This window comes from Python bivittatus, unplaced genomic scaffold, assembly GCF_059951505.1.
Source record: "Python bivittatus isolate LINGU-HERP-01145 unplaced genomic scaffold, Pbiv_v1 ctg000480_np1212, whole genome shotgun sequence".
NCBI classification, from domain to species: domain Eukaryota; kingdom Metazoa; phylum Chordata; class Lepidosauria; order Squamata; family Pythonidae; genus Python; species Python bivittatus.
In genome coordinates this window covers 27,716,816-27,739,277 of record NW_028277075.1, presented here as the reverse complement: position 1 = coordinate 27,739,277, position 22,462 = coordinate 27,716,816, and the positions used below count along the sequence as shown (strand labels likewise).

At 40.3% G+C, this 22,462-nt stretch overlaps 1 protein-coding gene across 6 annotated transcripts in view; it reads right to left on the bottom strand.

The window, feature by feature from the left end:
* The window catches only part of DPF3 (double PHD fingers 3), a 213,600-nt gene that overhangs the window by 96,359 nt on the left and 94,779 nt on the right, over positions 1–22,462 (bottom strand). For all 6 annotated transcript variants that reach the window (XR_015797012.1, XM_088145559.1, XM_088145557.1 and 3 more), the window contains exon 3: positions 8,603–8,710. Coding sequence is in view for 5 of the 6 variants with exons in the window: in XM_088145559.1 (XP_088001685.1) it covers positions 8,603–8,710 (108 nt within the window). In the remaining variant the exon portion in view is untranslated. The remainder of the gene's footprint in view (positions 1–8,602; positions 8,711–22,462) is intronic.

Genomic DNA, 22,462 nt, shown 5'->3' with positions numbered 1-22,462 from the left:
TGCTGCCTAACTCCAAATTTACCCTAGGCAGCTCACAACATACGAATTAGATAACAGATATACCATCAAATAGAATAAAAACATTAAACGTAAGATGGCAGATCTGGCCAACAGCATAAATCATGTCCTCAACAAGGGATGCCAGCCAGCCTAGTTGGCTGGTTGGCTTGGGAGAAGAGCCAGGTCTTTAAGGCTTTCCAAAACACCATGAGGGTGGGAGCACCCTGTTTTTCAGAGAAGAGGCGCCATGACAGAGGAAGCCTGCTTCTGGGGTCCTAACAGACACCACTGAGAAGGAACGTGTAGCACGCCAGCCCTGTCAGATGAACCGGAAGGGGAGACACCACAGGAGATAGAAGGGCATTCTGTACATATACATATTCATGTTTCCAAGACTCAGGAAAACAACTAGTGAAAAGACAGTATTTTATTCATCTGGTAATGAAAGGTAAGAAAGAAGGGAGGAGCAATAAATAAATGGAAAGAGGAAAAAGGATCAGAATGATTAGTAGGAGAAGGAGCCTCAGTGATCAAATAAGCAGATATCAGTAAAGAATTACAAATGAATATATTACCTACTTGAATGGGATTTGGGATTAAGAAATACACAGAATTCACTGCAGGATGGATTGTTTAAAAGAGAGAGTATCCTGGCTCTCTGATTACGTTTTATTAGCTAGGTGGCCCTTTCCTTCAATTTCTTTTGTCTTTGAGGGAAATACTTCTACAGCTTTACAGAAAGCAGAGAAAAGGAAAAGCCATCCTCTATGGGGAGACTGCTCTTTTTGCCCACAAAATCCTTATCCATTCTGATGTTAGAGGTCCAGCTACCAGTCAGAAAACTATCGAGTAGCTGAACTTACCTTCTTAATAACTTCAGAGTTGAAGACAAAGTAACTGGGCAGTTCTAGCTGGTTACAATAGGTGTATGAAACAAGATTAAGGGCTTACCCACATGGCCAGGTGACCCTCACCAGTACACACCAGCAATCATTTCTGGAGGGAAAGGAAGACAATGTCACCCTGCACTTACTTTCTGCCCATCATGAATGCAACCTCCAGTACATTTTCCTACTCTATTTCCAAAGTACTGGTTTTCTGCTTCTGTCAGTCTAAACACTGTGATCTGTTTACCTGCTGTGTTTTACTTTTTTCTAGGCCAACCCCTGTACTTTGATTGGCTACTTCACAGAGGGAGGATCACCCTTTCACCACATTTGCCCCACCTTCCCTGAATAATATCTTTTAAAAATATATATTATTTTTCTTTCCCTGAGCTGCCAACTTTTCTGCTGGGCTTTTTAAAAATACATAATAAATCCATCGATGCACTGTTTCGTCATCAGACTGGAAAAATGGTGCACCAGTAGAATTATTAGAATTATTATTTTTTAAAGACCTTAACATTAGATAGCTCAAGGAAAGAAAAATAGTAAATACAACAAAAATAGTTCTGCTAAGTTTTGAACTAGGGATGTTCTACACATAAGTGTTATAACCATTATTCTAGGGAAAAAACCTGTAATAACAGTCACAGTAGCAGATGTTATTTGGGACAAACCAGGAAAATGAAATTTTATTTTAAAGCTGGTTGTACCTGTGTGTGTGTGTGTGTGTGTGTGTGTGTGTGTGTGTGTGCTTTAACTCTGTATATATAAGTTTAACTTTGTGTAAATATATCTGCCATTCCAGAAAGAAATTGATTGGCAATTGCTTTCTGGAATGGAAAGTACGAAGACCCAGCAGCTGGGGAATTCTCCAATAGGAGGATGTGGTAGCCCGCTGTCTGGACTGAGTACTTTGCAAATTGCTGCCATCTCATCTCATCTCAGTCCATCTCATCTCATCTCAGTCCAAACAAGATTTTCTTAGACCAGTTTAGAGTCAAACTGGCATAAACACATGACAGGAGCAGCTTAATGGCACAGGGCAGATTAACCCTATAACTTTTGTATCCATGGTTTGTCGCTGATCAACTTACCTGTACCCTAGAGAGTGGGGGGAGGGGTGCTAACATGGTTAGTATTATGTTATTCCTTAGAGGGTTCTTGACACAGACTCCAGAGTAAGTTGCCATTTAAAACTTTACATAACAATTTTAGACATTCAGACACCCCGACAGCTAGCCATAGAGATCAGCAGTGAAAGAGACCAGTGAATCACAGTTGACTATGCTTTTCCTTGGTGTCTGATATAGAGCCCCTGGATAAATATACTACTGCCTAATGTATTTTTTGGCTCTTCCTCTGAATAGGTAAGCTGACAGACCTATCTGGGCATTCAGTAATAAAAGGCATTTACCTTTTGGGCAGGGCTTCAATTGTGATGGTGTTTCTGCCATCTTGCTGTTTTGACCCCTCCCCAGAAGAAGCCTCACCCATTTGTTGATATCACTCAAGTGACACCAGTGTCAGTCCTTCAAGGTAAGCCAGGTCAGGAAAGAGACACTGCAAGAACGAGGGGAACTCTACTTTATTGTTAAATGGCACAATAACTGACTTTTGAAAAACTGCCAGTTTCTCCCTGGTATACAGAATCAAAGTGGGGCTATTTTCCTGCTCTCCTTTTCTAGAACTATGTTGTCAATTGCTCTTTTATTATCTCTTAATGGCTCTGCTAATGGTTCTTGCATTCCTTCATCAACTTTATCACTGCATTCCTCTACAACCAGCTTCCAAGAAAGTCTATGCATATTGCATGGAGGTCTGCCAGAAGAAAACCTTCACACGTAAAATGATTTGCCCATTAGCTTCCATATGAGCAAGATTTCTGCTGCTTTTGGTTTCATGCTACTGTATAGCTCTTAACTGGCTGATTACTTTTCTATCTTTTGCTTTATTTGATTTTCTCCCTCTGATTAGTTTTGTTCTTCAGTATTAGTCTGCTTTGTTGAGTCTGGTTTAAAAATATAGCTCCCTTTAATAAATAAACTCCATGTTTTTGGCATTGCTTGCATAAGTTTGCCATGACATCACATAAGGCAATGGTTCAGTCACTGATCAGCCTGACAGCTGGCAAATTCACCACCTCAGGTGGCATGCCCTGCAGGATGCCAGGACTCTTAAGCCCCTTATCATGTGAGAGACTTTTGCTAAGCCCCTCCTGGATATATACCTGGGATCCTATCTCCAGACCAGGCTAATGTCTTGAGGATGCCATCTGGGATCTCTAATAGGGATCCACCTATTTGGAAATGGGGTGCCACAGTCCCTCCTTGGTTTACCTTCTGACTTGGGTCTCCTAATCAAACACCAGCTGTGACAAGCCGAAGAACAAAAGTGTTGCCAGGAGAAATCCATAAATTCAACCATAGATGCCCAGTTGGATGGTGAATAAAATTCCTTTTCTGCCCTATCAACCAGCAGCTAGCATCCATCCTTAGCAACCGAGGCTGATAGCTTGAAATTAAAATGGCAACTGGGGAAATCATGACAGAATAGCTATGGAACTTTCTGATACATCTCTGGAAATGATTAGATTATGAACTTTCCCTTCCCATCTGTCTCCCTCAGGAACAAGCTGGTTCTGACTGGTCATACCAGTAGGTTGAGCCCACCCATCTCATCATGGCTTGCTTATGTGGTGATACAAATTGGGATCTGGGGTAAGGAAAAGCCCCATTGCCTTTAAAAAAAGAAAGCAATGCATGGATATCATGACAGGCTGCAAAAGAACCAGGAGCTATCCCTTCTTCCAGACTATACTAATAGGCTATGTTGGTGGGGATGATGGAACTTGTCGTCAAATGCCTCTGGAGGACACTAACTATCCTATTTTATTCTCTATACTGCCTAGGACATCTTCAGCCTTAATGTTGAATGCCAATTTTGGAATGATTTTAAAGGCTACAATCTAATAATGGATTTGGCCAAGGTTAAAGTAGGCAGGCCAGATTCAGAACAGGCAGAATCACATCGCTGTAAATCATTGGCCTATAGACATTTGCTTGAAGATCAGCAGAAAAACTCCCTAAAAGTCCCAGCCCCATGCATATTTATTTAGAAAGCCCAAAAACAAGAATGCAGCCTGAGAGTAATCAGTAGTATATCCCCATGTACTACCTTTCTGGCACAAAAAGCCGCACTGGATTCATACAAACACACTAGTAGATGAAAATTCAGAAGTTGCAGATTTTTTAACAGCTGCTAATGAGGGAGCAGAATAGGCATATTCCTTTTCCATGTAGATTTATTCAGCTAGGTAGTCAGACCCTAATCAAAACTTTCAAAACTGGAATTGCTTTTTGTTTTCACAGTGGCTAAAAGGTTAAATTTACAATATTATGTTCATTCCATGAATCGCTTGATTTAAACAGGTAGCATTTGAAATGGAAACAGAATCAAACCCTTTGTACAAGTAGTCCTGTAATATTACTCCCTCTGCTGGTCCTGAAATAGTAGTTTTTCTATATTGATTCAAAGAAATGAAGTCTTTATGAATTACATATTGACAAAAGAGAGATCTAAGTTGTGTTGCTATTTGTTAAAAGAAAAATCAAATTATAGCTTTCTTGAAAACTCTTTAAAAAAACAGTGAATTCTGTAAAGCAAGAGTTTTTTAAAGAATAGAAATTTCAAATGGTAGAAGACTGAGAAAGTCAATATTAGACAGTTGTAGGGCTTTTTTTAACTTGTCAGTTGCCATTAGTTTTACTTTCATATCCCATTGATTCCAGAACAACTAGATTCCTAGGCAGAAAACAGAAGTAATGAGAAACTACAATAGCAACTACATCATTTTTTGTTTAATATAAGCAAAGCTATAGACAATTTTAGATTTTTTTTTTAGATTTTTTTTATCCCAAAAGTTGCTAGAGAATTATGAACAGTCATTTGTATTCAACTCCAGGATAGCTATAAAATCTGTGTAAGAGCTGAATTCTATATTTTAAACAATGGGGGCTCAATATACACTATTTTGATTTTTCTTTGTCTCAGCAATTCTAGAGAGAGCTCCTCACCATTATACCTGAATCAGTTTAAGCTCCTCATTCCTTACTTTTTTCTCTGTGAGATTTGCTATCCATTTTATTATTTATTTATCTTATTCCATTTGAACGCCACCCGACTCCCAATGATTCTGGATGGTTCACAAAAACAAATTGCCAAAGGCCTTAGCAGAAAGCCAGGTTTTCAAGGTCCTCTGAAACACTAGTAGGGTAGGAGCCCCCGGATCTTGGGGAAAACCCCATTCCAGAGAGGCCACAATAAGTGGCATTGTCTAATTGGAACAACCCAGAGCACTCCAACGCTGCTGAATTGAAGTGGCTGGGCAGTTACTAGGGGAGATAGTTGCATTCAAAAAAGAAAACCAAGAAACAGAAACATCCAAATATCAAAAGCAATCATGGAACATCCATTACCTCTATAAGATTTTCTAGGACACAATGGCGTCATTTGGTCTGAACTCGAAAAGGGCACTTATGCTAACCCTGCATATACCTTCATCTCTATCTAAGATTTCCGCTACACACAGACTAAAATGGATTGCCTGCTATGTATCTGCTGCTATGAACCAAGGCCAGATGCTCAATTTCTACCCCATTCTTCCAGATGAGAATCTTACATCAGTAAATTTCTTTTGGCTTGCTTTTTAGAAGGTAGGTAAAAGTGTAAAAGCCCAGAGAAATCTCTTCATTGGATTCATTAGAAAATGTACCTGAAGATTTGGTAGACCTTCATAGGCTTACAAATAATATCTAGTAGAAATAAAGGAGTATAACAGAAGCAAGAAGTCTCCCATATGCTAGTATTTGCCCTAAATCTTTACAAGGCCAATTGAAATCCCATAGGACCTTTTACACCCATTCACCCACTAATGTACACATACCTACCAATGCCTGATAAAATGGGCAAGGTTATTAGCATGGAGTAGTTGTGTTTTACAAGCTGTCTCAATGATAACAAAAACCTTAGCAGCCCTTTCTGCTTTCGAAGACTCCTCCTAAGTCAACAAGCCATCAAAAAGACCTTTTGCTCCCAAAAACAGACGTGATAACAGAAGCTGAGCTAAACATTGGAATGCAAACAGAGAACTGTGTGGAGGCAGACAACAGAAGTGATCTTTACATGCATTAATGCTAACCTAACTGGCAAATGAAAGAATTAAGAAGAGTCCGTTGTCTATCCTGTCCCCATCATATGGTGTTGTGGTTCCAAATGCTAGCTGTGGTTTGAAAGTAGTTGAGAGCAATAACATGGTATAGAAGTGTTTCAGTTAAGCAGTTAGAAACCACACAAAAATATGTTGGTGCTTCAAATTAGACTCCCTCTCTGCTGAAGGCCACCTGCTATCTTTCAAGGATAAGCCAAGTCACAGGCAGTTCAAATTCCAACAATGACACATGAAGGCCTCAGAACCATGGAGAGAAATAGATAAGCAGCTCCTCATTTTCTCTTATACGTTACTTGTACATGAGTACATGATCATTAGCTCTCCCTAGTTCTGATTCTCCTTCAGCAATTCAGGTTTATGCCATCAGAGCTCCACAGTATAAAACAGAAGTCGATGAATGATAGTCAACAACTAATATTTGAAAATAAAGAAAATAAATGTGAATTATTAGACTTGCAAATTAATTAAAAACAAGGAGTCAATCAAAAGTACATCATCATAGCTTCCCATCTTTAAAGAACTGTGCTAGTTCTATGATACTAGGATTCTTCATGTTTTTGATCCAAGCTGTACATGTAATAGAAACATAATTTTCTGTTAATTTTCATACACATCTTCATGTATCTTAGTGAAGGACCTCATAAACTCTATAATACAAAGCCTCCTTGTGGAAATAGGTTTCCTCTAGCTGTTGGAACTGCTTAAAATTGACCGCTGAACAATGTGGGAAGTCACTTCACACAACCCATTTCCCACATACTCATTTGCAAATGCAGTACCCAATCATGCTACTATGGTAATAGATAAATGGAACTTCAGGGCACTTCCACATGGGATCTTTCTATCCCTCCAAAATCAGTTCCAGAGATGTGTATTCTCACACCATTTTAGCAGCTGAGCTGATCAATTTCTATCACAGCCAAATGAAATAGCAAAAACAAGTTATCTTTCTGCAAGCAACAGTAAAGCTCTGCAGAACTTGTGGGCGGTCTCTTGCCTCATCGTACATCTTGTCTCCTGGCTTCATCTGACATAGCATTCTAGTTCTGGGCCCTTCAAAGGGAAAGATGGTTTGACAGCTTCACAGGTTCCATTTCATAGCAATTCTTCAGATTAGCAAATGCAAACCACTCTGCTGATCCCACTTTAAACAGCAGCCAGAATTGATCTCAACTGTTTTGACTCTTCACGGATCTTTGTAAGTGTTTCTGCCCGCACAGTAGCCCAAGTGGCAGGTGCTGAAACTGACAAGAGTGCTGTCTCCTTTTCCCTTCTCCTTGGCAGGAGACCAGCCCACTGCAAAACATCAGACTGCTGTTTGGCGTCTTTTCAAGCAACCGTCTCATGCGGGAGGACTTTTCCTTTTGTGTGGAGTGGGGATGAAGGGATTTTTGTTGCTGCAGTTGCTCTCTTCCCCAGTTCCCACAGGCAACCTTCAGCATCCTGCTCATCGTATCTCTTGGCTTAGAATGTACCTCCCCATTTCCTCCACTTCAGCCACTCTAGCAACATGCATCCATGGTTTAAGCTACTGGGGAAAGCGCTGGATTGCAAAATTGCAAAAGGCTAGCAAAAGGCTTTTGAATGTAACAGAGGAAAGGAAGCCTGGAAGCTTCACAGTTACCTCTTGGGAAAAAATAATGAATGAATGATTTTCTTGCATTCTGCTCCTGATCAGCAGGAGCGAGAGCACTAATTGGTTTGTGCTGTTCCCCTCCTGTTCTCTGCGTTCTGAGGTTTGTGGCAGTGAAAGCAACTGCATGCCTAACTTGAAAATGATTTGGAGGATTGTGGAGTGAAAAGAGCACCAAGCAGCAGTGCCCTTAGAGGGAGTTATTGAGCCTACCACAGTAATGTCTTGTGTAATACCCAAGAGATTTACTTCCATTCCAAACTTCAGGCCTTTAAAATGCAGAAGAACCCTAAGCACTAACATATCTACTGTAGTTTCCACATCCACTCCTGAATTTGGAATGGACTTTTTAATTTCTGTTGCATATTGTCAGTGCAACAAAAAACAGAAGAAGCTAGAAGAGAAACACAAACACACTGAGGCTTGCATTGCAGAGTCTTCTTGGCCCATCAGTAGCAAACACTTAAGGCCTTTCTTTTCTTGCACTTTTTTCATGGCACAGGGAGGGTCCTGGCAACAGTTTTTTTCTGCCTTGTCCCTGTGATGTTCCCTTCAATTCATCCTCAGTCCATGAGCGAGAGAGTCTTAAATCATCCTTAACTGAACCAATGTTAAATTAGTATTTTCCTCTTTATTCCACCTGATCCAAGGGTATTGTCACCTTCTAACCCTGGAGGAAAGTCAGGTGACTGAAGGGACTTAAAAGAGAGGCAATAGAAGCAGAATAGAGATCAGTAAGGGGACGGCCCATTTCATGCTAGTATAGTTTTCTGCCAATTCAAGGATGAGTAGATAGAACTTGCAAGCATGAGGAAGGAAAGGAAAGGAAAGGAAATGGTTGGGAAGAACACTTACCTGGTTTAATTTCCAGCAACTTCAGCCTGGAGTCTTCAGGGGGATGCAAACGTCTCTTCTTACGCCAGCACCGAGCAGGGTATGTATACAGCTGCCCGGGAGCTAGTCCTGAGGGTCAAAAGGAAACAAAAATAAGATAGTCACAAGGCTTTGGGATACAGACAGACAGACAGACAGACATTTCTTTTAAAAAGAGAAATAGATACAGATTATAGATATAGATATAGATATAGATATAGATATAGATATAGATATAGATATAGATATAGATATAGATATAGATATAGATATAGATATAGATATAGATATAGATATAGATAGATATGTATATACACAGGCAGGGCTGGCATTGTATACAAGCAGAGCAAACCCCACTACTCCCTTCTAGCACTGAAGATGTTACCTAGCCGGGTGATGAAACGTTTGCAAGAAAACAACCAAGCTCAGAGAACCCCAAGGACTCTATGCACATGAGGTATAGAGTCTTCAGGTATATATTAATAGCATATTATTCAATTAACATTTAAGTCAGTTTATTTAACAAAGTGGGGGAAGAGCATTGAGCATATAAACTAGTGTATGTGCCCTTATTTCCCCCAGTGGTAGAATGCTTCTTCAAATATAGAAAGAGAAATTTCTGCAGACCATGTATAGCTGATGGAGAATGGATGTCATTCTAGGCTTCAATATCTGTTTTTCTGGTGTTTCATAAAAGTGTGTCGTATCTATTTCCATTGTCCTCCTTTCAAAATGACTCACAGAGAATTCAAAAATCCATCAGCATCTATAACAATCAATGCATCTTCCAGAGCAAATTATGTGAAAAAAAACTCTGTTCCAAAGGAAAACCTCAATACTTGATCACATTTTATGAGTCAACCTTGCATGGTCAACGCTACAACTATTAGATGAACCCACCTTTTCCTTCCTTAAAAATGTGTAAGTCTCCAGTTTTAAATCTATAGAAGTGAGCCCTTGATGATTCTTCACTGAGGTTCATTTATCAGACATTCCAGTTCCTTATTCCAGGCCTCCCTATATTCTCGAATATCTAATTCAGTATATTCTAACAATTGTTGGTAAAAAAAACCTGTTGTACACCTAATAAAAATTAACTCACACAGTTTTGACCTAATCTTATTTATATTACACTCATTTATGAGGTCTGGATGTTTTCTGTCCTAATAAGATGCCGAGTGCTCCTTTGAAATCACAGCCTAATATGACTTTGTTTAGAACAATTCTGCATCTGCTGGGATCATGGCTGCATATACTGTATGTATAGGATGCAGTCATGCACAAAGCATGGAGGCATAATTATTACATTAGGTCAGTGATGGACTTGCAGTATGAACTGCTATACTCAGTTGCCTAATGCTGTGCATTAATAACTCAATCCATCTCTCTCACTTGATGAATATCAACCTGCAGCACGTGTGAACTGGTACCAAAGATTGCTTGTGCTGGGTTCCATTATGAGGGGATAAGGTCAGTGGCTCAGACATGGGACTTTGAAGCTTAATGCAAAAAAGAGCTCAGGTTTTGTGCTCTTCTGAAAATAAGCATCTTGCTTGATTTTCTTTCAGCATCCTTCTGGGGAATCACAGTATAATAACATAAGATGCATGTTAAGGAAGAGACATAAATAGGTGACACAGAAAAACACAATCTGGAATTTTTTATCTTTCTGCCTGATAACCCCTGCACAAGTGACAAAGAGTCTAGCAGGGCATTGCCAGTGAATTGGTTAACTGTAGCACAGACTTTAAGATGCAAGAGACTATTTTCTTCTGTATACACAGACTGAAAAAGTTGTCTGCAAATAAATATTTGGGAGGCAACACTAGGCTAACAAGTAAAATTTAAAGATTGGGAAGGGAAAATTGGAAGAAGTAGTCCTCTTTGCAGGGATTTCTATTTACTAGAACATCAAACATCAACATCAGCTATAATTGATATCACATGGGGACAATCATTTTGCATAGCACTTCTTTAATGCAAGAAATAAATAGTAGTAAAATTGATAATGAACTCTAATTACACACCTTTCTTTCTAATTCTCTAATTCTCACTCTAATTCTCTTAAATACCCAAAACATGAGGCCAGAGACAGGGAGTCTTAAATGTACTTCAGTGGTATGTTTCTATTTTTATTTTCCAATTTATGAAGTCCTTTAATTCCCTTACTTAGAAGCTGACCTATTTGGCTTGTAGAAGTACCATATCATCCTTGCTAGCAGGTGCAATGCATCTGTTACCGTGCTGGAAATTACATACAATAGCATCTACTAAAAATGGCACTGAAAATAGTATTACTTTAGCCAATTAAAGCATTTTAAAGTGCAAAGGCCGCTGCCTTCTTTCCCTGAAAAGAAACCACTGTATATCTCACAAGGGAGATAGCTTCACAGATGGGGGAACCATAACCAAAATGATCTCTCTCTGGGCACTGCTCATATCACCTCTCATAGCAAGGGACTCAGGAGAGAACCTTAGTAGATTAAACTCTACGCTGTGTGGGAAGGTGGATCTGGAAGCAAGTATTCCTTTGAGTACCTGGGCCACAAATCTTGTAGGAACCCATAAATTAACACAGAGCATTGAGTTTTCGCTGATCTCAGAGATGTCCTGAAGCCAATGAAGCACTTTCAGCTTCAGTATAAGTTTTTCCCAGTAATTGATCCTACCCATGTCTAACCATAACACTAAGCCAAGAATAGTCCCATATGCAATATATCCTTTATAATGGATAAAGGTTGCTAGATTATTCCTGTCCTGGAAAAGTCTCAGCTGATGCATCAGCCCTCACTAGAGAATGTACATCTTGAGCTTCAAGTGACCCCGCTGGACCTAGGAAAACTTCTAAACTGTGAACTGTATTGGTTTTTAGAAAGGAGGCAGCTCTATCCAGAGCAAGCTGAACACCACTTTTTAGAACAACCAACTGATCTGCAAAACAGCTTTTATCAGCACTGAGTATCACTTTATTTTAACTTTAAACTTTCCAAATGAACTAGTTAAAGCTGGCAATGGGCCCCCTAAGCATCTTGTTCAGGATAACTATCTGTAAGTGAAGACAATATTGCTAGAAATATACATACATACATCTCCATCATGCTATTCCCTTTGAAGGTAAGCAATGTATGCAAAGTGCAGAAAAAGAGTACCAATTGGTAAGCAAAAAACTTAAAGACATGAGATAACAAAAAAATAAAGGCATTATAACTTTTTTGCCTATCAAAATCACTCCCCACTTTACTTGCCTCTTTTAATCTTAAACATTCTTTGCTCTTTGACTATATTCTTCGTATCTTTTTCTCTACTTGCATAATACAGTATCTTTCTCTCATTTTTTTCTATTAAATTATTCTCTTACACTCATTTTTTTCTCACCCACAACCTCTTTCAGTGCATCATCCCACCAAGCATTCTTTTTCAGAGTTCCCATGAGCATAAATCCGAGTTCACACACTTCTGGGGCACTCTGGAACGTGATTCTTTTCATTCTGTTCCAAGGAATTTCCATAGCCTCTTTTCTTATGTCACCTTACAATTCATTCTGTTGAGAGATTAATCTATTGTTTTATTTATTTATTTATTCAAATTTATTATTTGTTGAATGTTTTTCCATATAGGACTTGCATGGAGGTCATTCTGCTCTCACTCTCATTTTGGGCCACTAAATAATCCTCTGCTAATCCTGCTGCTTTTTTGCCTGCCTCAGGATGGTAATCTTGAACCCAGAACCTATTGGACTTGGTAAGACTTTCAAAAAACTGTTGAAGGACTACTTCTTCAACCACTAATTTATTGTTTTTAAGTTAGCCATTTGATTCCTAAATCCAGCAACATGGCTCACAACTCTCTAAACTCCTCCTATGGGTCATAAGAATGAATTTCTGCCAGTAAATATACATCATACCAGTACTAAACTTCTTTTCCCACTTTCCCATACTCTGTCCCCTTTCTGGCTGGAAGACTAGAGGAAGCTCTCAAGGTTTTGCCAGTGAGAACAGAAGCTAGATGTACCACCCACATTTTTGGGGGTATTGACATACTGCTGCCTCCCTCTCAAACATTACAAAGAAGGCTTCATTGTCCTTTCCTTCTTTGCCAGCTACGTTTATCTGAACCCCTTGATTAACTCTAAAGAGAATGTAGTAACAGATATACAGACAGGTAGTCCTTGAGTTACGACAGTAATTGGGACCAGAATTTCCATTGCTAAGCAATGTGGTCATAAAGCGTGATATCATGTGACAGCATCATTTACTTACGACAATCTCAGCACTCACCATTGCCACCATTAACCAAATTCCAGTAGTCATTAGCCAAGGACCCACCCCAATCCAAACCATTCTGGGCTTGGTTCCCCCCAGCCCCGAGCCTTGGTTCTTCCAAGGTAAAGGACTGGCTCCCCTTCAACTCCCCCCAACTGCCTATTCCCCCCCATCTCTGCCCTTTTGGCCATCCACATCCTGCCTTGTGGGGTGGCAAGCAGCCCCAGAACCACACAGTTCTGGGGCTGCTTGCTACACTGCAGCTCAGGAGCTTCTTGGCATGCTATGGCTCTGGGGCTGCAAGAAGCTCCTGGGCTGCAGTGCCAAGCTGCAGCTGCCCCTGGAAGTCTCAGATGGCCCAGCAGCATGGTGCAAAGCCACAGCCATCTCAAGAAGCCTCAGCTGCCCCTGCCCAGTCCCAGCTGCAGTTGCCCTCACCAGCCTGCACTCCAAGGCCCCTGCCGCCCTGTGCTCCACTGCCCCAGCTGACCTTCGCCTTCTTCTTGCTCCCACTGCTGATGAGATGTACCCAGCCTGGCCCTTCGCAAGGCAGCTGCTGGCCACTTGAGGCCATCTTCCCAGGTCTCGTGAGGAAACCACCATGTGCGACCTTGGAAAGAAAGCCTCATGCAGTCAGCAGCTGCCTTGTGAAGGGCCAGGCCAGGCGTGCTTGGTTAGCAGGGGCAGCAAGAAGACGGTGAATATCAGCTAGGATGGCAGGGGCTGCCAAGTATAGGGGGCCAAAAGGACATACATGGGGGGAGATAGGTGGGTGGGGGGAGTTGAAGCACCCCTGCAATCATATGTGCGGGCAGGCTGCAAAGCCCCTGAATTTACATCATGTGACTGCAGGGGTGCTGCAATGGTCATAACTTCAGGGACTGGTTATAAATCCCTTCATTCAGCACTGCCGTAACTTTGAATGGTTGTTGAATGAGTGATTGTTAAGCGAGGACTACCTGTATAGTGATAGACACACACACTGACTTCAGAAGAAGCATGACTGGCAGGCAGGGAAATACAGTAGTTAATCATTGAATGGCAGAGAAATTAGAATAATAAGGTGACTTACTGCGTTTACTGCATTCTAACTTTTTTATGGCAGTTAAGCCAGGAGATCGAAGGAGGAATCTAAAGATCTCTCTAATCTGCTTTAGCTGCATGTTGCTTACCCAGCAATCTAGCTATAAATGTAAAATTGTTCATACACACACACACACACACACACACACACACACACACATGGAGTATACGATAGCTTGCAGAACAGATCTATGTGACATTTTATCCCATAAGAATAAAGTCTGCCTTACCTACAGAACATATGAAACATGTTCCAACTCATCTCCTGAAACTATTTTTCTTCAAACAATCCCCTTTTTCTGAATGTTTTTATTATAGGTCTTCAGGCAAGTGTGATGCCTATATACTACCAAATACAGTCTGAGCCATCAATTTTATTCCTAGGGAAAGTGTACATTACTTATATAAACAAGGCAAATCAATCCAGGGACTTTTCCGTCTGACTGCAAAACTGATTAAATCAGGTTCTCCAATAAGAACAGATTAAGAAGTTGACTAGAGAATGGAAGGGAGGAGGCGTGCCCTGGCTCTTCTTTCCATCAGACACAGACAGGAAAAGATTGGTTTGGTTTAGTCTTTGTTTTTTTTTAAAGCTACATCAAATGCACATGGATGAAAGATGTTTCAGTGCTGTGCTGTGCTGTGCTGTGCATGTTCATAGTCAGAAGAATGACTAAATAATTAAAAAAAAAAAACACTCAGCAAGTGGAGCAAGCTATTACATGAAGTTTTTTTACCACAACCTTCTTCTGAAGTTATATATGCTGTGCTTAGATTCTAAATCCTGGGCACTTATACATGGGATCATTACACCACTCCAGGATCAGCTCCGCATCTCTATAATCATTGTCTGTTTGGAGCTACTTGATTTCTTTCTGGCTCAGCGCTGAAATCCTGCCGAACTTCTAGGCAGTCTGTTTTCATCTTCAGCAGGACTCATGGTTCACCTTCCAGTACCCAGGCTTCTGCTGATGTTGCTGTTTCTGGATATCTGGATTCTGGATGGCCCTGCTGGATGTCAGCATGAGTAACCATGCTTCCTGATAAGTCTTTAATTTGTACTATCTGTGATCTTTGTCCAGTGACGTAGGTAATCATCTTTCCCATATCATCTGCTGCTGCACTGAGCAAATTTGCACATACTTTAGGAGCTGAACTGTTGCTCTTCTTAGCTCAGCAAAAGTGACAGGGAAGGACTCAAGTCACTAATAAAGTGAAGAAAACTTTAAAAGAAATGATAAATCAGGACTGGACGGGTGCAGGTGTAAACAAGCAAAAATGTCTTTATTGTGCTCTTTATGTATACAGAGTTCTAACCCACAAGGATCCCAGTTTTATACCATTACCTGGAATAGATAAATAGATGATAGATAGATAGATAGATAGATAGATAGATAGATAGATAGATAGATAGAGACAGACAGACAGACAGACAGACAGACAGACAGACAGACAGACAGACAGACATTCCTTTAGTAGAATTAAGTTTTTTTTAAAAAAATCAGTAGACTTTTAGGTAATACAAAAAACTCATACAAGAATTTCTACAAGAATATTAAGGCATTTCTTCAAAATATTCATTTTGTGAATTATCTCATAACTTGATACGATTTCCACTCATATAAATATGGCCCAGTGCTGAATAGACTAAAATCTTTTATTTCCTAGGCAAGTGAAATGCTAAACAACATCACTATAGAAAGGCAGAGATTCCAGCATTCTCTCTTATGTAGAGATCCCTATGGGCAATCGTTTTCCCTATCAAGGTGCAGCAGACTGGAAATAGGAGATAACACCACTATCTTCAAAGATCACTGCAACTAAGAGCCTGAAAAAACATAAAACATATAAAATCCAAGATGGAGATTATTTCAGTATGTTGGATGCTGGCAGTGAGTCATACTGTAATTAATGTGACAATACTGGGCTAGTAATGTTAAAGTAAAGAAATGGCCAAGCCTTTTGAGCCAAGTTAAAAAAAAAAAAAGCAGACTATTAGAAGAACCAGATTACATTTCTTCTTCCAGCAAAAACCAGAACAGTTAATAATGGGGGGCGGGGGGGGGGATTTCACCTTCCCCTTTTCTTAAAAAAAACCCTAAACAAACTGGATTGAGTTTTGCAAATGTTACTGCAGGGCTTTGCTTTGTTTTTATTGTGAACCATCCAGACTTGTTGGCAATAAGGGTTTGAATGAAATTAGGCTGATCCACCCTTCCTCCTCTTGAGGCGAACAAATTATCTGGTGATTCATAAATAGGTTAGAAAATACAGACTCACTGGAGTCAGTTATGTTAGACTAGTGCAAGACCAAGGGTTCTTGAATTCCTCCTCTTTAGGACCAGGAAAAGTTGGTCCTCTGTACCCTACTATGATCATTTCTTCAACTTTAGTCTTCACCAATACTACTCCTGCTTATTCTGCTGCAGAGGCTTAAAAAAGTATCACAGGAACTTACTAAGGCCAGATGATAGTTGTGACAAGTATTAGTAGACTGAATGCTGTTTCTTTTTACTATTAGCAAGATAAGCAGTTTCTACATGTGGCTGGTGTGGGTCTTCCGGGCTGTGTGGCCATGGTCTTGAAGTCTTGTTTCCTAACGTTTCGCCAGCACCTGTGACCGGCATCTTCAGAGTGCAGGAGCACAGACAGGAGCAGTTCTCTCTGTGCCCAGGGTGATGTGACCCTTCTGTGGGTATTTATAGAGATCTGGGGGGGGGGGTGTTAGGAAACGTTAGGAAACAAGACTTCAAGACCACGGCCACACAGCCCGGAAGACCCACACCAGCCATTGTATGCCGGCCGTGAAAGCCTTCGACAATACAGTTTCTACATATGTTTTTCACAAGTCTAGAAACCAGGATGAGGCCCAAAAAGTGTATACTGAGCCACTGCATGGCAATATGACAGGAGGAATCTAAATACAAGTAACCAAGTCTCTTACATGTAAAATTACTTGTATTTAGATTCCTCCTACTATTTATATGGTAATCAGTATGATAATTATTGATAATTAATGATAATAATTAATAAGTACATATGCATTAATTAGGCCATCAATAATATTTAAGTACAAAGTCTCTCTCAATGATATAGTCTAGTAAAAATCCATTTAAAGTTTAGAATAACTACGAAATAATATTTTTCAGAGGGAGTCCAAGATTAATCATTCTAGCACAGAAAAAGTACATATTAAAAGTTGCAGCACCCAGCTTAGTACGAAACAGTTTTTCATTCCCAGTTATTGCTCGGAAAGGTTTTATCAGTAAATATTGCTGTGCGTTGTAATATTTCACATGTGATGAGTTCAAAGAAGTCCTCTTTAATCAGCTTCACAAATAGGGTCTTCTGTGTTTTTTAATTACCAGCACAACAAAAAATAGTCTCTTTTTTTTCTAATAACCATCTTTTGCTAGATAATGTAAAGACCTGTTGATTTCTGGCAAAATATTATGTCTCATCCAATGTTTCAGTGCAAGGTGCTGTCAAGATGCAATTATTACCAAAAACAGGTGAGATTTAGCCATTCGCTTTCTTTACAAGATTTAGAGTTTTTAGATGGGTTAGTACAAACATGTACATGTAGTCCTCACTTAATGACTGCCTTGTTTAGTGATGTGACGTCCCCACAGTCACATCATTGCCATTTGCATACTTCACAAACAGAGTCAATGGAGAAGCTGGCAGTAAAATCACAAGTTGCAGTCATGTGATGTCTCACTTAACAATCGCGTCACTTAGTGATGGAGTTGCCAGTCCCAATTGTGGTCGTTAAGAAAGGACTACCCGTATATGCTACCTGAATATTATATATCTCTCTGGAAGTCACAGGAGGGAGGGAGGGAGGGAAGAAGGAAGGATCAGAGAATGGTGCTCAATATTAACATATTAGAAAAGAAAGGTCCATAGTTCAGTATCTCCTTTTACACAAAAGATCATAGATTCAAATATTTGGCATTTGCAGGGACCATAGGGAGCCCTGGAGGATCACTGGCAGTAGACAGTACAGAGAAACAAATGTTTGGACTTTGTATAAGGCAAGGGTTGGGGAGGGGGAAGGGGGGTATTTTTATAGTACTGTCCTTTGTCACTTGCTTCTTTACAGCAATTTCATGCATTGTAATTAGTCCAGTTGCTTTCTATCATATTTTATGGATGTCTGAATATCTAGGGAAAATATTTTCCTTGAAGAACCACAACTGGCCAAACTTGAAAGCTTATCAATATTCTCAGAATCAAGGAAAGTGTGGTAAAATGCAAGGAATCTACCAGAGGACATCTAAGAATATTCACTGATTTTATAAGCCTGCACAGAAACATGGGGGAACACATTTCATTGTACCTCAACTAGATTTTGTGAAAGAAAAATAGGATGCTATGCCACTTTAATCCAAATTAGATGCTAGTGCTCAGACTAGTGAAGACTCTGACTTTAACTCTCAGATTAATTTGCAGGGTTAAAATGCTGGTAGCATCTTGACCTGCATATTTCTCTACTCTCCCTGGTACAATGACCTTCCCAAAATAAGCTTTGGGCTGCTTCAGTCCTGCCTTTCTACTAGGGAACTCCTAGTGAACAATTTGCTTGCCACCATGATGCCCCATTACATGTTACTTAGTTTCACTGGAAAGGGCTGCGGTGTACAATTTGCCTGAGAGGGTAGAATGTCCTACTTTTAAAATTATTTACTCATTTGTTCATTCATTTGATTTGTCAAATGTCTAGGTGGCCCAACTCCAAAATGACTCTGGGTGGCTTTACAGCATTAAAAGACAACAGTATTATACATAAAACACATGCACAGCATTATATAAAATCAAAATGGGCGTATGAGGGGAACAACAAAACATATTTCAGCATCACCCCCAGCTAAAAGGAACCTGTTTAAACACCCTAAGGCAGTGTTTCTCAACCTTGGCGGCTTGAAGATGTGTGGACTTCAACTGCCAGAATTCCCCAGCCAGCCATGCTGGCTGGGGAATTCTGGGGGTTGAAGTCCACACATCTTCAAGCCGCCAAGGTCGAGAAACACTGACATAAGGCCTGGGGAAAGAATATTTCTTTAAAGAGCACTTGAAAGTAGGCAAGGTGGGAACCATACATATCTCTGGGTGGGTAGGGGTAGGTACAGCAAAACAAAACGCTCACTTCCTGGGTCCTGCTAAATGACACTGACATTGTTTAGCTGTTGGCCCTGAAGCCAGCTAAATGACAGGTAGACAGTATGAGAGACAAGTGGTCCCACAAATAGCAAGGCCCTGTGCCATGTAGGGCTTTATAGGTGCAGTGATCCTTTCTTATAAAGGAGAGTCCTTTATTTCTGAAAGCTGTTTTTTAGATTTATTGATTTTTCAAAAGCTCACTTTTGATCTTTATTTAGGCCATTGAACTTTTACCGTACAAATGGTGCCACTTAATGCACAGTCTTTTACATTCATGTGAAAAATATGGAAATTGAATTGCCTTTTAAAAATAAATTGACATAGACTGTGTGATTTTAGATACTTTTATTAAAATATGTGTTTTGGTAAGTTTCTCTTGATTTTGCTCTTGAATTTTCCTTTGTAAAACAAAGTTATAAACATAAACCTTTTTTTTTTTTATCCTTATGAACCCCTTTCAGTTCTGCTCTTTTTTTCAGGTTCATCTTTTATTTTTTCCAAGAAAATATGGTCACTGTATTTATAGGTAACAACTAGAACCTTGATTTGCCCCCAGAAGCTAATTGGCAATTACTGCAGCTCACACAGCAGGGCTGTTATTAATAGCAGCCACAAGATACGGGACTAAATTTTCCCTTCTTCCTCCCAAGAAATGCCCCTCAACCACCTTATATTTGCTATTTATCTAACATGGTAAAACAAATCAGAAATCTTTATGAAATCTATATTTATTCCTTTGCAAAGCAAAAAAACAGGACCTTCAGGCAAAAGTGTTAATCCTAAAACTGGTATCAGAGACAAAGATTTTTTTTAAAAAAATAAATAACTAAATAATGATGTGATGGTCCTAGTCCCATGAGTACAACTAATACATTTAAAAGCGTGGAGATCCTAGACCATTCATCGAATTTCACATTCACCAAGCTGATATTTGCATCCAAATATGAAGATGACAAAACATCTTCATATATGCTATTTCCTCAAGCTACGCTTTTCTATTGAATCTGATAACCATAGGTTCAAAATCATCTCAAGTTGGGTATGTTTCTATTAAATTAATGAATTTAAATTGGGTTCCATGCTATTGGCTTTATTAAGTATTTTTTAATGTTCTTAGCTCCAACGGGGGCTAATTCCATAAAGTTTCCACATATGCATTAGGCATGTACAGCAGTCCAGATCTCAAGGGCAAAATGTTAAATGGAGCACTTGTAGGCAAGGATCTAGCATCTGCCAGAAGCAACGGTTTGTTTTCTAAACCTGGAAAAAATCATATAGGTAGTCCCTGGGTTACAGCCACTCATTCAGCAACCATTCAAAGTTATGACCGTGCTGAACAAGGGAGACTTACAACCAGTCTTCGAAGTTGCAGCCGTCACAACGTCCCCATGGTCATGTGATCGCGATTCAGGCACTTGGCAACCAGCTTGCACTTACAATGGTTGCAGCGTCTCATAGTCACATGATCACCATTTGCAACCTTCCCTGCCGGCTTCCCACAAGCAAAGTCAGTGGGGAAGCTGGCAGGAGGTCGCAAGTCACTCTGGTAAGCTGCTCCTGCTCCTGCCACTTTTTCTCCCAAGAAGCCCCCAGGCTGCAGGGTGAGTGCGGGCCCCAGGGGGCGGCAGCTGCCCATCCTCCTGCACTCATGCCAGGCCATAGCACCCCACACCCTTGCTGTGCCACAGCACCCACCCCCCACTCTCATGCTTTGCTGCAGCACCCCCCTGCCTGCCTGCACTTCGTAGCACTCAACTTGTCCACCAGCCTGCTTGCAAGCTGCCTAATTAAAGGCTTGGACATGCAACGTCCTCCCATCTTCCCCATTTACTTTGCTGGTTGGAAGCTGGCAGGAAGTTGCAAGTCATGGTCATGTGAGGTTCTCGCTTAACGACCCACAATCCTTGCTTAATGACAGCAACAGGGACTGCTGGGATTGTCATCACTAAGTGATGAGGTCACATGATGTCACACTTTACAACCGCATTGTTTACTGACCGAAATTCTGGTCCCAATTACCATCATAACCCGAGGGCTACCAGTATCTGCTTTGTTCCCAACAGATGCTACAGGGGCACCTGCATATGTCCCAAATCCCATGTTGCCGTTTGAATCTGCACAGTCCTAATATACATATATTTATATTTGCCTTCAGGTCAGACTAGACTAGTCTCTGCTGTTTTCTAGGCAACCTTTTCAGAAATGGTTTGCCATTGCCTTCTCCTGAGGGCTAAGAAAGAGTGACTGGCTCAAGGTCACACAGTTGGCTTCCATGCCTAAGATAGAATTAGAACTCACATTTCCCTGTTCCTAGTCCTAGTCTTAAGCACCAAACTGGCCCTTCCTAATATACATACCTTAGTCTAAAAAAAAAGGGAATGCCTTCTGAATGTTTGTCATTAGAAGGATATTAAACAGTTTTCAGAGGGAATTTATAAATTCTCATGCTAAATAGATCGACATTTGATTCATCAGTATAGACTTTGGCATTTGATTCACTCAAAGTGACATACACTGAAGTGGAAGAAAATGTGTGAATTGCAGTCCCAAAGTTATTCCCTCCTTCCACTTGTGAGATCAGGTGTTCAGATGTGCATGCAGAGCTGTGGTGCATAATTCTGTACAGTGCTATGATGTCGCTAAAACTACATCAAGCATGATGCGTTATAATAGACACCTTAGCAAAAGACAGGATGTCTTCAAAGTAAGTGACATTTGGCAGTTTCCTTCTCATTTTGAAAGTGCCGTTTATGCAACCTTGAATCAAAGAATCACATTCATCTGCAAAATTATCCATCAGTGACAAACTAGGTCATCCAAATTGAGAGCAGGATCTTTTTAGAGGTGGGTAATGGCAATGTCAGAACAGCAGCATCAACTGGTAGCTTGAAAACATCAAGTGGGAGACATATAAAACAAAACAAAATGGAAAGATTAAACTCAGGCAGAGCACATGCTAAAAGTAGGGTGCAAGGATGCTTGCTAGCCTGGTTGCTATAACAAGCAATTGTCCCAGTTCATTTAAACAGAAGAAGCTGCAGCTGGGTGGAATTTTTTTGTTTTGTGTTGTACATTTATTCTTGCAGCACAATTGTACTTCCTAAGAAAAACGCAAAAGGGGAAACACATCTCTGTTACTCACTCCATTTTCCTACTGACAAAAATCTTTCCAACTCAGAAAATGGGCAGGTAACCCCTAGAAGCCCAGATCAAAAGAGGCACAACAGGGCTGGAAACTGTCCTACATAAAAAACTGTTCTTCCTTTCCTAATTGACAAGGTTTTGTGCTAACAAACAAGCTGTGCAACTACAGCCCAATTCATCTGAGAGGGAT